This window comes from Perca flavescens, chromosome 8 (assembly GCF_004354835.1).
Source record: "Perca flavescens isolate YP-PL-M2 chromosome 8, PFLA_1.0, whole genome shotgun sequence".
NCBI classification, from domain to species: domain Eukaryota; kingdom Metazoa; phylum Chordata; class Actinopteri; order Perciformes; family Percidae; genus Perca; species Perca flavescens.
The window spans coordinates 21793834-21809188 of record NC_041338.1 but is presented as its reverse complement, the minus strand read 5'-3'; the positions used below and the strand labels follow the sequence as shown (position 1 = coordinate 21809188).

The window sequence follows — 15355 nt, the reverse complement described above, 5'->3', positions numbered from 1 at the left end:
GCTTTTTAATACCTGGGACCCAGCTGACTTCACCTGAAGGCAGCCAACCGGGCTAATTTAATGTGGATTTATATACAAGGTGTCTTGTTTAACATAATTGAGATCTAATCAAGCATGAGCACAAGAAAGCAATTTATGCAAAGTAATTGAAAGCAGACTTTGTTTATATGATAGAAAATATTGCTACATTCTTGGCAAAGGATCACCCAGAGCTCTAACAGGACTTTAAATCTCTTTCCCCCATCCTTTTGAAATAAACGGGTGGTATCTTATTAGCCCATCAACAGTTCTGCTGACTGCCAATCTGCTAGCATTTTATCATAGACAGTTAAACTATGTGCTTCCCTTCAGTGCCATTCATAAGTTAGCATTTCTTGCCATATTGTTAACATGCATACAGAGTATAGTATAAAGCATCATGTGAACCTCAAGTATTCCTGCAATGCAACTGAACCTGTGTTCAACATGTATAATGTACTGCTGTCCTGTGCTGCCATCTAGTGCTCAGAAATGATCTTGGCACATTATGCATTGTGCTGTCAGATTTGCATTGTAGTCAATTTATTGCGTATATACACGACAAACTGGTGCTTCAAAGGAATTTTAATCCTGAGTGTACAGTGAAGGCAGGAGAGTTTAGTTCCATCAGTGGCAGAAGCTAATTTTATAAAGACAGAAATTCAAAAATAACTGGATTATTCAAACTCTATAATTCACCAATCAAGAGACAGGAACAGTATGTAGCAGACAAATCAACATTGTGGAAGCTTCACAATGACTCTTGTGCCAAGTAACAGATGTGACTATGTTACACACAAATGTGCAAACAGACTCTTTTCAGCAGCGCCACAGTAATATGTGCCACCATCCTTTACTGAATCATGTAACACTTGCTTTCTATTGGTTCAAATAAAACATAAAATATTTTTACAAAACAGCTTTGGTGACACGTATATACACTGCATATATAAAAGCTTGGAAAATGTTTAAATATCATCACTAGAGCTAAATATAAAAAAGTTCAGACTATTGCACAACAGCCAGGTGAGGGGAGTGACCACTGGAGCAGCTGTCAGCTGCTTTTAGGGTTTTCTGCGCCTATAAAAGAGAATAAGGTTAATAAAATACTGTACTGGAAAGGTAATGCTATTCACAGATATGATCTATAGACTGCTTACTTGGTGATCCCGTGATGCTCATAGCCAGGACCCATGTTTGATCCAGCCCTCATCTCCACCGCCGCAGAACACTGAAAACATAACACAAATTAGGACCCAAATCTACTCTAAAGTTTTGTTTCATCTGGAAAATAAACACTTTGTTGCTTCTTTGTTAAATGTCAGTCTATGTTTGGTTGTGTAATGTTAAGAGTGCTACATGAAGGGACCTGGGGTGGATTATGTCCAAAAAAAATAACAGACACACACACACAAAGTGAGTTACTAGTTAAATCATGTACATCTCTACTGTAACCCAATACAAGAGCCCTGCAATAAATCCTATTTTATGGTGCTTGTGTTCTGTGTATGGATTTAACTTCCCTATAATGTTTAAATCTGTAGTTAGAGGGTGTTGTATTGGGCTGCATTGTATTCAGATTTGAAATTATTGATTGATTGTTAAAGGTCCAATATGTAATATATTTACTGTAATAAATCCAAAAATGACCCCAATGGGTCATCAGATATTAAGGAAACGTGCTAAGTTGAAATACTATCTTTAGTGACAACAATGCTAATGACAGTATTTTCTCCTTTTGAAATTTCCGTTCCGTGACGGAATTTCTGTTTGTGTTTTGGCCTGTGTGTTGTTATCAACTGCCTAGTTTGACAGCCAGGCCAGGTTGCCAGATATACCTGTAAAAACGTAAACCCAGCGCACTACAGCTGTAACGTTAGTACAGCCATGAAAGCAGCAAAAAAACGAACAGGATCGAGATGTAACAAGCCTGGGTAAATATTGGAGATGTATTTGAAAGATCGAGACAGCTTAGAGCCCAAAAGGACACAGAATTGGCTAATTCTCCTCCTGAACAAGTAAGCATTAGGTTCAGGCTAATTTATCACGGCTACAATGGACAGGCATTTGATGTAATTTCAACATTTGTGTATTCACATTGAATTATATAGCTAGAGTACCCGAGTTGGTTACTCGCAAAAACAAATTGAGACTCAGCCAGTAAAGTGGTCTGGTCCTGGCTAACGCCGCCATGCTAACCCTGCTCACTGCTAACGTTAGCGTTAACAACTCTCTCCAGTATTTTGAATTTGTAGTGCAGTAACTATTTTAAACACTAGCTGTCAGCATTACATATTGTACCTTTAAAGTTATTTTACTACTCGTCATGGGGGATTTCTTAGCATTGTAACTCAAAAAAATTAAAATAAAATTGCTGACAAAAACTGACAATTTATTATGAAAATAATTGTTATTTGTAGCTTCTAAGTATCTAATTATCATTTTTATCAGATCATAACGTCTAACTGAAAGAACAAAAGACATGTTCGGATGTGGCCACCTAGCTTCTATACATATACAAAGTCAAGTTCATTACATTAACCGGCTGCTTTCTAAACCAAGACACAAGCAATGGTAGTTTATTGGAGACTAATTCATATTATCCTACCCTTGTCTCCACATCAGTCCAAGCTCCATCGGTGTGATTTCCATTGGCAAGTGTGCCTTCTGAAGATTTTCTTTTGCGCCTTCAGACATAAATGTAAAGTAACAAAACAAAATGTTGAAACATCATTGTAACACCCAGCTAATCTGCAGCTAATAACAGTCTGTCGGCTGCTACCTTGGGACTGTGGTAAGCTCCTGTTTTAAGGTCTCAATGTCAGTGAACTGGACAGCCTGTCCTCCTCCTCTGGTTTTAATCACTTCACCCTGAAAGATGGAGAACAGGTATGAGGTAATAGCCAATTTTAATTAGTACTTCATCCAAGTTAGTTTACAAATAAAACATAGTAAGTTAGCCAGTGCAGCACATGTTAGGATTGTCTAAAACAGAAGTTACATTGTGGGTCACACCATTGCCTTAAACCACTGTTAGCCGCTAGATGCAACATACCAGGACTGGCACAGAAAAGGCATAACATGCTTTAAAAAAAAAAAAAAAAAAAAAAAAAAAAAAAGAAAACTGTTCATAGATGATTGCTTTGCCTTATTTGATCAACTGTGAGGTTTAACCTGCCAAAGGCCTACTTCTTTAAATATTTATAGACCAGACCCTTTGTGCAGTTTGAAATATCTTGCTTTCCTAAAGCCACCAATTTAAAATCGAGCTGTTGTTCTACTTCAATCCATTAACCGAAGGATCAGTATTGGTTCTCTAGGACTTAATAACCAGCCTGAAATGTGCCCCTTTAACAAATGACATGTGGGTTGACATTCTCAAGCAGTTCCTGATTCAGCGGTGTCTGTCTGGCATACTTTGTGTGTAGGATGGCCAATTTAATCCGCCAGTCTTCATCGATATAGTAACAAGTGTCACGTATCACTCGCTGTGAGCGCTGTCCAGCAGAAATAGAAGCCATAGAAGAAGAAGGAAAAAAAAAAAAAGCAGCTTAAAACAAAAGCTTGCAGATGCAACTTTAGCACTAGCAAATTAACTAGAAGTTAAGAAATAGCTTGTTGGCCTATTTTTAGAGATGCACCGATAGACGTTTTCACGTGCTCGCCCATGACTGGCGACCGGCAGGTCAGTCTTGACATATGCCGCTTTCATGCCGGTCAATGCTACAATTAACTGACAACATAAGCTATATGAGTTACAGTTCTCAAGGACGCATGCACACACGGACGCGACAGCACGGTCTCTTTTTCCTCTCCCAACTTTTCCACTGTGTGTCGCGCGTACCCGCTCGCGGTGTGAAGCACGTGTCTGCGCTATTCTCGCACATGTAGGGAACCTCGTGAAGTAACCTGCAACATGTCAGCTGTTTGGGAATTCTTCAGCTTGTGTGCAGAAGATAAGTTTGCAATATGCAACACCTGCAAGGAGAAAGTAGGGCGTGGAGGGACGACACCAAAAAACAAAACCAAATTTTTTTTTTTGGGATATAGGATGTGAAAAGAAGGAAATGGTTCTAACATTGCACTTTAGATGTGTGAATTTCCCACACCAGGAGTAATTTATATAGTTCTACTTTATAGTGATCCATTATCTGTTCAAAAAACATAGGACCAGCTTCCACTGTGACTGTTGATTAGGTTAATAATAATTAAAAAAAAAACACCTCCTTAAAAGAAAAACAGCCAACATGAACATGCTAGCAGACCGTTAATCTGAATGAATTGCTATTTGGTTTCACTTCACTTCTCAGGCAAAGCATCTGGCATCAGATGCAGACTTTTCAAAACGTGCCATATATCCTGTTGCAGCCTACTTACCTTAATAAGTTGGGTCTGGATCTCGCCATCAGAGGCAACCTCCTGGTGTGTTAACACGTATCGGTCACACTTTGACAGGGCCTTCTCACTCGGTGTAGACACCTGGATGGAATTGGGGATAACAGGCTGCAAAACTGTACCCAAGTCCAAGCTGGACGAGGGCTTGTGGTCCACCCACTTCTCCCCGCCAGCGGAGCGGGAGCGACGGTGCAGCGGCCGCACTGGCGTCACCGTCTACAGAGTGGAGATGCAACAGAAAAAGAAGAAATAAAACATACATATAACTAGGGCAATGGATAAAATCAAATCCTGACAAAGCTATTCATCATGGTCAACAGCTGGGGACATCTTCAGTTGTAGGAACCCAATTTTGTGAAAAGCTGAAATATTCTGCCTGATTAGTGGAGAGGATAACAAAATCCTGATCAGAGACACCGGTTTTTACTATGAAACCTCAAACTGCTTCCTGTAGCTAACTCACTGACCCTGTAGCTTCTCTCAATTATGTCTAGATCAAATGTAGGGGAGTTGTCCTCTTCTTCCTCTCTAGCACAACACACAGCTCTCCTCCTGGCCCTGCTGGCTGAGGAGCATGCTGGGGACTGGGTTCTTGTGGGTGTACTAGGGGAACGGTAACCCTGCCTGCTGTCCTGGGCCACCCGATGCTCCCAACTAGAGACGCAGTTAGCCACAGACAAAGAGGTACTGGTGCTGGGGATGGGGCAGGACGGCCTTGGGTTCATCTCAACCTCCTCAACTCTAGTGGCACTGACTGGTTCTGGCCCTGGCCTGACATGGGGAGAATCGACAGGGCACTGGGGAGCAAAGGGGAAAGACTGCACAATTACATACATGCACGGTTAGATACAGTTAGTACAAAGAAATCACATGAGAATTAAATTTTACAGTAGCTGGTGGAATGGAGCAGCAGCAGACACCTGCACAGTCTAATGTAATCAAATACTACAACCTGGAAATACAGTCGACCTTTGTGAGGATTATGTTACAGTTGTGTTGAGACCGTGTGAAAGAGTGTCTTCTATTTTGAGTTTGGCGGTTCATCATTTTAATTGACTGTTCGATAAATCATTTAAGTTATTGTTCGAGCAAAAATGCCAAACGTGATTCCAGCTTCTCAAATGGTTAGTTGCTTTTCCTTGTCATCAATTATATTGATATTGGACTTATTCAGACAATACGAGACATCTCATGACGTCACAATGGCCTAAAGTACATTGTTTTTACAAATGATTATTCAATAATGAAAAATAATCACTAGTTGCATGCCTACTGTATGTAAATGTAAAATAACACCTTTGATTATATTCCAATGTAGAGCTGAAACCATCAGTTGATTAATTAACATTTTTTCCTGATAAATAATCAGTTGTTGCCATTTAATTCCAATCATTCGCTGTTTGAGCTTCTTTGATTTGACAATTTGCTGCTTTTCCATGTTTAATATTGTAAATTAAGTATCTTTTGAATTTGGACATGACATTTTTCTTTTGAGTAATTGAAAAACATTATCCATAGATTTAATCAATAATGAAAATAATTGTTAGTTGCAGCCATATTCACAGCCAACTCAACATCACAACTTTAAAAGTTACCAGAAAATTGAATCAAAGCGGTCACATTAAGTTTTACAACAGTAGTTAACTAGCCTAGAAATCTAGACGCACCCTAGCGGCAGCAAATTTAATTTGCAGCCAGGGGGGTCTAGGCACTCTGTTGACTTGCGAGCTGGAAAAACCAAACTCTGGTCAGGCCAATCACATCGTGTATAGAGTCGGTGGGCGGGGCTTATGGCTGCTGCTGCTGGGAACAGTAGTCTTCTGGAAGACTTTGAGTTAAGCTTTTCTTTGAGAAAAAACAAAGAACAGCACTGAAGTCATTCTTAAAAAAGGAAGATGTGTTCGGAATTTTGCCGACCGGATACGGCAAAGGTTTAATCTATCAACTAGCTTCGCTACCTTCTTCATTGCTCTGCCTGGTTGTAGCGCTATCCTATTACGTGCAGAGGGAATTTGAAAGACAACAGTTTATCCTGCCCCTCAGATTGAGCTCCGTCAATGGTGAGTTCCCAGACCCTACATCTTGATGTGGGTCTGGCTTGTCAGGCTAGTAGTTAACTGCTGCAGGAATAATGCACTGTACTACATTATGATGTACTGGTGTTTGTATGTGCATCTACTGCATCACAGAGGGATTAGTAATGTTAGTCCGGTCAGTAAATTATTAGTTTTAGGGAGAAGAGCACACTAGCTGTTAAATTTATAAGGGACAGAATTCTGTTTATCTGCCACTGTTGTGTCATCTAACAATATTAAGTAACAGCTGCATTAAACAGGAGCTAGGCAGGTGATCTAGATGTGCATCATCAACACAACATACAGGGACAGGTGAGGGCGAGGCCGATCTCTTTGCAGGGAGGCGTTCCTCTCTGGAAGGCCGCTGAGGCTGACTCTGAGGCTGACTCCGAGGCTGAGTCTGAGGCTGACTCCGAGGCTGAGTCTGAGGCTGAGGCTGACTCCAAGGCTGATTTTGACGCGGAGTCTGGCTCTGAGGCTGACGCTGCGTCTGACGCGGTGGAGGATCAGGACGACCAGGAGTCTTGCTCTCCGTCACTATGGCCTTAAGCTGCTTCAGTTTCTCGTCTTTCACCCAGAGCTTGTTCTGCATCTCCAGCTGCATCGCATTAACACGTCGGTCCTGCACAACAAGAGGCGTAATGTTAAAAGGTCAACACCAGTAACTTTATAAATGATCACTGGGAAGAGGCATGACAAACAAAATAATCCACAGTGGATTAACAAACTGTGCTACATTAGCAGGCTATAGTACACAGAAGGCTACCTAATATATCAGCCTCAGAGTAACTCACACATTCTTTCTCCCACTTGTACTGGGTGTCTGTGACCACGCCTTGCATGCGCTGCTCCAAGCGCCTCTTGTCAGACTGCTCCCTCTGCAGCCTCTGCTCTCTGGTTTCCAGTTCGTACTTCAGTGTACGCTGGTCGTCCTCATAGATTTTAGTAGTTTTCTGCAGGATGTCAATCTGGAACAGAACCATGTTGGGACATTTAAAAAACAAAGCAACATATCTACCAGACCAACCAGCAATCTACGGGTTTGAATGTTTTTGTCTCTCACCTTGTGTTCTTGCATCTTGGTTCTCTTTTCCAATCGCTCAATCTCTGCCTTGTTATTCTGGATGATTTTGTCCTTGTCCACCAGTTTGCCATTTTGTTCATGAATGACATTTTCTTTGGAAATGAGGTTGTTGTCCAGTTCCTGAAGCATGGACTTCATCCTGTTGGCTAAAATAACATGAAGGAGAGAACATGAGAGCCAATATAAGAAATCCAACTCAAGTAACCTGAACTGTCAAAGCCGTGAGGCGAGAGTCGCGCTAGGATGTGAGCATGCACCTGCATTGTTGTATTCATCAATCATAATCTGCCGGATCCTGTGTCTGTTGTGCAGAGCTTCGATCAGCCTGGGCAGGGTGATGTCATCGTTGGGGTCGGCCAGCTCGGAGGAGGGTAGAGGTGGGAGGCAGTGCACCATGGAGTTTATAACAGAGGGCACATCTAAAAAGGAAACAGAATTAACACAACTGCTCATTTGTGTTTTTAAGTGTACAAATATAAAGATACTGGTCTATATTTTTCTGCAAATTAGGAGTTTCTTATATTTGAGGACTAATGCCATTATGCATTAATATAAGCAGAAGGTGAACGTATGAGCTTTATAGGAGCGTAAGTATATGACTGCATAATGAACTAAAGGAATGAGCATTACCACAAAGAAACCTACCAAATACTTAAATTCACTGCTTCATGCTCATTCTGAGATTAAAATTAGAAATGTCAATGGGCTATGGTTTGACATGTTTGTTGCGTTTCATTTGAATAACTTAAGGTCATGTTTTCACTTTTTTCGTTTTTAATCAATCGACATTATCAATTGACAATATATTTAAATATTAAATATGAAAGGGTTTTATTTATTTATAAAAATGTAATTTCTTCTAACATCTGGCTTTTTCTTAAATTCGTTTCAAAGTGATATTCTAGTAAAGCGTCATAATTGACCACAGTCTTATTTACCAGGGTTGGCTTGTACAGTGCATAACTTACCTCCGTCTATCGGACCACCGCGCTCGTCCAGCTTGCGAGACAGTTCCTCTTTAAATGCCTGGTTTCTATGGCGACGGCCCGGGGTGAAGCCACAGATGGGCCTGTCCACTGGCCGAGCCACTTCGACCTCCTGGGTCATCTCTGCAAAACGCATCACCAGCTGGACAAACAGAGCGCGTCTTTTGTGTGTCAGACAGAAAGCAACTTACACGTTCATAAAAATACCGTAAAAGGTGCAGGATGAACTTACCAATGTTTCCTCGTAGTCATCAGCTTTGGGATTGACGCAGACAACCATTCTGACTTTTCCCTCTCCGTCAAAGTAGTTCTTGAACAAATGGGTTACTTTAGAGTCTCTGTAGGGGACCATCTGCAAGAGAAAAATAAAAAAACTTACATTTACCTACATGGTTCATCGGTACATATGACAGTCTTCAACATGGTGATTCATACCCTGTTTGTGCCACAGATCTGGTTTTCTCGAAGTATCTCGATGCACGTCCGCAGATTCAGCAGAGACTGATTGATGTTACCTGTGAGGTTAGAATGTTGTTTAATCTCACAAACTTCAGCTACAAATAAACTAAACTTTGATGTTGTTGATGGGTAACAAACCTGCTTCACGTATACGGGTGCCTTCTGCCCCTGTCCTACCGGTGCGCTCACTTCCTGCCAAGTCCACCAGGCACAGCTGACTAACAGCCACCTGGTTTTTATCCTGACAAACACAATCAGAAAATACTTCAGTATTAAACCTGGAGCTTTTGATTCATCCAAATAAGAATATGAAACCAGATATTTGGTTTCAATTTCAACTAGTCTCGCTTTGCTAGACCTTCCTCCACAGCGCTGCGGAGGAGGGTCTGGCTAGGCCACAGCATTCAGGGGTGGGAGAAAAACATGTTCTGGTGTATTAGCATTTCTTTAAACCAGTCACAATTGTCTTGGGCAGCGCTAAGCTCCGGAAGGTGCTACTGTGCCACTGCAAAATAGCCTCGGGAAGTTACTTGTTTTGGTGGAACGTGTACGTTCAAAAGTTGTTTTAGTCGTGCAACAGAAAACTCAGATTGTACAAATAGTCTAGCTAGCCGTTTGGATTTACCCTGCAGAGATCTGAGGAGCAGTTAACTATTATCCTCATAAATCCACCGGAGATTAAAATTCCAACACAAAGAAAGCGTAAGGAAACAAACATCGGCTGAAAAGACATGCATCCGGCGGAATTTCCGGCGGCACCGGAGCAATCCCAGAAGTGGACCGTCGTGGATATAGACTAACATTTTCAACTGACCTGGAGAATGTTGTCGCCATCTGCATCCAGAGGAGCCTGAGCCAGTTTAATAATGAGCACACTGTGGGAGCGACTGGACTCTCTGTTCAAGCGGGTGTTTGCAACCTTCCTCTTCTTCTGACCTGGAACAACATGGAATAGACAACTTTGCAACCATGTCTACACACAGATAGCATCTTTGCATGCAATTTCAACTAAACTATTTTCGGGACAAAACTTTTATATGACCTGCTCAGAGAGAAGATAAACTGAGGTCATTTCCTGGCCAGAGCCAACCCGGAGGTCAGCAATGCCAGTTCAGTCACATCTACATCATCAGTGCAGTGTTTTTCCTTACTCCGTTTTTCCTTTAATCCCTTAAAACGCTTTGACTTCCAAATGCTGGTCTTACAACAACTTACCTCTCCAGAATACTTGAAACGCCTCCTCAGCAGACTTGACTTCAACCTCCATACAACCAGCCACATACATGTTGTGGTTCTGATCCTCTCTGAGGGTTTTAGATTGAGGCGGTCTACATTGAGAGCATAAAAGTGTTAGTTACTGACGACACAGAATTTCTTTCCCCCCATGCAACAGATATACAGTATCAAACATTTGGAGGGGGATATTAATGTTGCTTAATTCCAGCCATAAAAAAAATAAGCAGCGACAATCATGAAGCAACAGACAGCAGGTTTAGGGACATTCAGGAGCTTTGCCATTACAAAGACTACAAGCAGTAGCAGGGGGTGATGTAATGATTTTAGGACTAAATGAGCACTCATCAACACTGGAGACATAAGGTAGTGTAGCTTGCAGCTCTGTCAGTCAAGTTTTGGATTGGTGGTAACAAACCTCAATATTTTATGGGCACTGACCGAATGAGTCTGAAGCACAGAGTGCTTGCTTAGATTCTTTAAATCTGCCAAACCATTTGATTTAAATTGTAATTTTCCCAATTAGAGATTTTATTCAGGCAAAGTTCTTGTACCATTGCTTGTGTTTGAGAACATTGGCTTTAGGGCAGCAACTAATGATTATTTTCCTTATTGATTCATTTGGCCCTCATTTTGTGGTTTAAATCAATTGATCATTTGATCTATAAAATGTCAGAAAAGTCACACAAAAAAGCCTGTTACAAATTCCGAAGTGATATCTTCAAATTGCTTGTTTTCTCTGACCAACAGTCCAAACCCTTATTATGTTCAGTTTACTAGCACACAAGACAAAGAAAAAAACAAGTAAGCAAAGCAAATGCTCACAATGGAGAATAGTTGCACATTCTGGTAATTTACCAAATGTTTAGTCATTTCAGCTGTATTTGGTGTTTTGCCATAAAGGTTTATTTCTCAAAGTAAGGCATCAACTGGGTCCATGTTAGAAATAAGTCATCATTTTAACAGCTCATTTCTTCAATTGGTGTATTTTGTAAATAAAATTTATAAAAGAATTGTTTAGGTATCGGTCCTGAAACGCAGCCCTACTTCTGTTCTTTTAAGTAAAAGAAGTTTCCATAACAAGTCTGTAAATTAAAAAGAAAATTCTCCAGTGTTGACAAGGCTCAATTTGTGTAGCATGGAGAGTTTATCTTAATCAGGCTACTAGTCTGGTGATGTACAAATATTCACTGGTCACATACGTGAACTCAGTGTTCTGGCGCAGAGGTGTGCCTCCACCATTCCACCTAGTAAAAAGAAAAGACAATTGTCTTCCAAAATGAATAACCTCTACAATTTAGATATAACATGTTGATGTCTCTGAACAGTTATAAGAGAATGCTGATTCACTAGTCATCAGTCTTTAAATGCATGTTTATATTTCTGAATTATGCTCCTTTCACTTTACATTTTCCGGACTCACTTTGGTTTGATTGCATCCTCCTGATTTTCCTCCAGGAGGTCATAGATGTAGTTGTTGTAGATTTCTATGTAGGAGACAAAGACGCTGTAGCTGCTGTCCTCATCCACACCTTCGGTTTTATACGCCTCCTCTGACTTAACCATGTCAGCAATTTCAGGATCAAGCTTTTGTCTGAAATCAAAGTAGTGACTTACATGTTATATATCAGTTACACTGTAGCAGAAGACTGGGGTTTAACAGGACTCAGACTTACCTGGAGGAGGATGATTTAGGAACAGACGAGTTGTTTTCCCGTCTTTGGCGCTCCAACAAAGCATCAACTTCATTCTGGACCTCCATACCGTTTTTGTCATCAGTCTTGAAAATCTGAAAGAAAACAGGAGGAATTAAATTTGATTAACACATGTACATACTATACAAAGTATTAGAGCCTGAACGATATATCGGCGGGCCGATATTATCAGCCCATATTAGGCATTTTCCAAACTATCGGTATCGGCATTTATAATGGCCGATAAATGAATATTTAAAAAATAAAAACGGATGAAACACCCTTCAACCATGTTAAGAGTGTTGGCGTTGCATAGTGTGTCCACCAGAGGGCACTCTACAAGAGTCATTGGAATGGTTATATGAGTTTTTTCGGGTTGAATGGTGGTCGTCTTGCTTCCCACTAGCGCCTGTGAGCGGAAAAACCACCCTTGCAACTTGAGACGCCGAAGCGCCAGGAAGTATCACGTGATATCCGGTCTCGCGATATCAAATTGCTTCACGGCACTGCATAGATATGCACATTCAGGAACCGGCTAACAAGGTAGCGATAGAGTTTTTCACACTATTGTCATGGCTGAGGCGGCTAAAAAGAAGCAGAAAGCTAGGAAAGCGTTGTGGGAGGAACAGAGAAAGAGGAAAGGGCAGACTGACCGAGCGAGGAGTCAGACACGAGTAAACATCGGAGCTGCCAAATATCTATTCCGAAGCTGTAGGGAGAGCTCTATAGAGAAACCTGCAAAACTGCATAGCGCCTCTTTAAGTTTCATATCTTATACATTTTATTTATCAGAACTTTAATATATTTTGATGTTCCTTTGTCCTGTTGTTACAATAAAACACGTTTATTTTTAAACTGCATTATCATATTATTTTAGTGAGGATTCAAATAACTACAAATAACTAATGTTAGGGAAATCTGTTTTGTTACGCATTTATACGCATAATTAAATATATCAGCCGATATATCGGAATATCTGATTTTTAAAATCACCAAATATTTGTATCGATATTGGCCTTAAAAATCCTTTATCGGTCGGGCTCTACACAGTATTATTAAAGTGTGGCAGTAAAAGAGATGATCAGGTTTACTGTCTTACATATCTTTTGGCCTGGTAGGGTCCTATACTGTTGAAGATCATGTCAAGGGAGCGAGGTAGAAGTCCACCCTGACCGGGAGAGCCAGTCATGGTGTAAGTCTTTCCACTTCCTGTGACCCCGTACGTGAAGAGCAGACCTGCGACAATACAGCAGAATTACTGATGTTTAGTATGCAAATTAGGCAACTGGCTATAGTTAAACTGTTATTGTTTTGGGGGGGAACATAAACATGGCTTCTTTTTTGAGATGGCCAGTGGTCCTACCATTTTTTCCATGAATGACGTCATCGACAAGAGGTTTGGCCACATGCTCAAACAGCTCTATCTGAGATATTGACACTCCAAATACTTTTTTGAAGGAATACTGTGTCTGAGAAGCAAAAGAGAAATGAATAATTTAGTTAAAAATATATTACAGCTAAAGCTGGCTTAATGACATTTTTTTCTTATTGTCAACAAAAGCCATAACAACTCTAAAACCAACAATGTTCTAGTTTGTCTCTCAATACTTTATGCCTACTAAACAACACGCTACATAGACGATACTTGTTAATAGGAACAATATATTGTTGGTTTTGGACTTTTCATGGAATTTGCTTACTCTAAGAAAAACACGGACTGTAACCAGCTGTATCCTTTCAATTAAATTAGCCAAGTTAAAATACATTAACATTGTGTAAATGATAACAAACACCTCTGCTAGAAACTAAGGTTACTAGATCGGTTACCTCTTTATACTCTCCATTGCGGTTTGTTTTGAAGCCTTCAGGGGCATGCAGCTGGATGGTGGTGTTGCTGATTACCTCAATGCAGCACTCCTCGTCCTCCACACCCAGCGGTCGTACACGGCAGTACACCTGAGCAAACGTTACAGGAGAATAGATAGACACTTTATTGATCCCAAGAGGAAATTCAAGTTCCCAGTAGCTTAAAGACATCACACACAACATACACATAGCCTAAATCACAAACAAGATAAAATAACAAATCCACATGAATAGCATGGACAATAAAAGAAAAGATACTAAACAAAAAATCCCCATGAATGTACTAAGGGATGTATAAAAATGAGACGCTTGCAGTGACTGACCCTGTTATTCAGTCTACATGGTAAGGTGCTCTATGAATCTGTGTGTGTCATGGTGGTAGTGCAAATATGTCCAATAGTGCAAGGATAAAGTCTAGAGACCAGCATTAAATGAAAAGGAGGATGTGTTATTAGTTTTTACTCCAAGTGTACTGTGTGTATTTAGGGAAACAGTTAACTAGTAACAAGTTTGACCTTATAACTAACGTTACAGCTTGCCAAACATTTACACAACACATCCCAAAAGTACGTTAATGAATGCTATTAACGTTAACGTACAGTTTGTATTCTTGAATAAACTTAAGCGACACTCACCCCAACCGGGTCTTTTTGGTTGCTGGAAGGCTTTTTATGAGGCCTCCGCGGGGTTTTACACTTCCTGAAAAATAATATTTCATTAGCACTGTAACTTACATTGTTAGCGGTAGCTTTTTATTACAGTAATAGCGATGTGATGCGTTAACAAAGCCGCTAGCTAGACGGCTTAGCCCCCGGCTAACTTTAAGCTAACTAGCTTGTCTTCCATTGTTTGCGTTGGATTTCGTCGACAAACCCGTAAACTGCAACACGACATCAAGCATGAGCATAATACGTGTAGTCAATGTACTCAATTATTTAATGAAAAGTTGTAACTCTACTTACGCTTGTCGGATCATTGTACCTAGCTGGTTCTTGGTGTTTTACCGTCCCTGTTTCTACAATTTTGAACTTTCCCTCCGCCTCACGACTTTTTCAAAACGGGCCGGCAGCAGCCAATAAGATTTCACAACAACAAATACGTGTTTCCGCCTCTATTTTCGAGCCTTTTGTGGAAACATCAGAAATGTGAAATATGTAAAGTCTTCAGAACATAGCAAAAAAAGCGTGACAGCCAAAAGGTCTAAGAAACCATATGCAAACAAAAATAAACAGCAACCAGGAGAACTGGAATTTTCACGACAGTTGTTTTATCATATTGTTGTATCTAATCTAATCTAAGTAATTTACATTGTTAGAGATTATGCTATATAAATTAAAATGCAGCCTATATTACTTTTTTTATATTTTATTTGTTATTTATTTTAACTTGCACTATTCTGTCTTAGATTCTTATTTATTTTTTTCCTTGAGACCCAAGTTTTTTATTGACTTCATTTGCATTGCTTTTGTAATTGTTTTATTATTAATAATACAAACTTGACATTATTAAGGTTTAAACCGAAAATAGTATTTACAAAGCTTAAAT

General features: G+C 40.2%; 1 protein-coding gene and 1 non-coding gene across 5 annotated transcripts; both read right to left on the bottom strand.

The window, feature by feature from the left end:
- Nucleotides 1–585: 585 nt before the first annotated feature.
- Nucleotides 586–14990, bottom strand: kif23 (kinesin family member 23). 4 transcript variants are annotated; one of them, XM_028586091.1, is made up of 24 exons: nt 14773–14990; nt 14446–14509; nt 13772–13900; nt 13308–13413; nt 13044–13180; nt 11927–12039; nt 11674–11844; nt 11453–11497; nt 10233–10345; nt 9832–9953; nt 9156–9258; nt 8994–9073; nt 8791–8910; nt 8541–8700; nt 7830–7991; nt 7552–7718; nt 7283–7456; nt 6793–7110; nt 4881–5210; nt 4396–4629; nt 2801–2889; nt 2627–2705; nt 1179–1249; nt 586–1098 (listed from the first exon to the last, which is right to left on the bottom strand). In XM_028586091.1, exons 1-24 carry the CDS (start codon nt 14784–14786, stop codon nt 1083–1085), a joined length of 3117 nt encoding a protein of 1038 aa, XP_028441892.1. In that variant the 5' UTR covers nt 14787–14990; the 3' UTR covers nt 586–1082. The 4 variants fall into 4 exon arrangements, with proteins under 4 accessions (XP_028441892.1, XP_028441893.1, XP_028441894.1 ...); XM_028586092.1 differs by lacking the exon at nt 11453–11497; XM_028586093.1 differs by lacking the exon at nt 4881–5210 and having other exon boundaries at nt 14773–14988.
- On the bottom strand, nt 10060–10155 carry LOC114560889 (Z30 small nucleolar RNA). Its single transcript, XR_003693270.1, has one exon. It is a non-coding gene; the product is annotated as a Z30 small nucleolar RNA (small nucleolar RNA).
- Nucleotides 14991–15355: the final 365 nt, after the last annotated feature.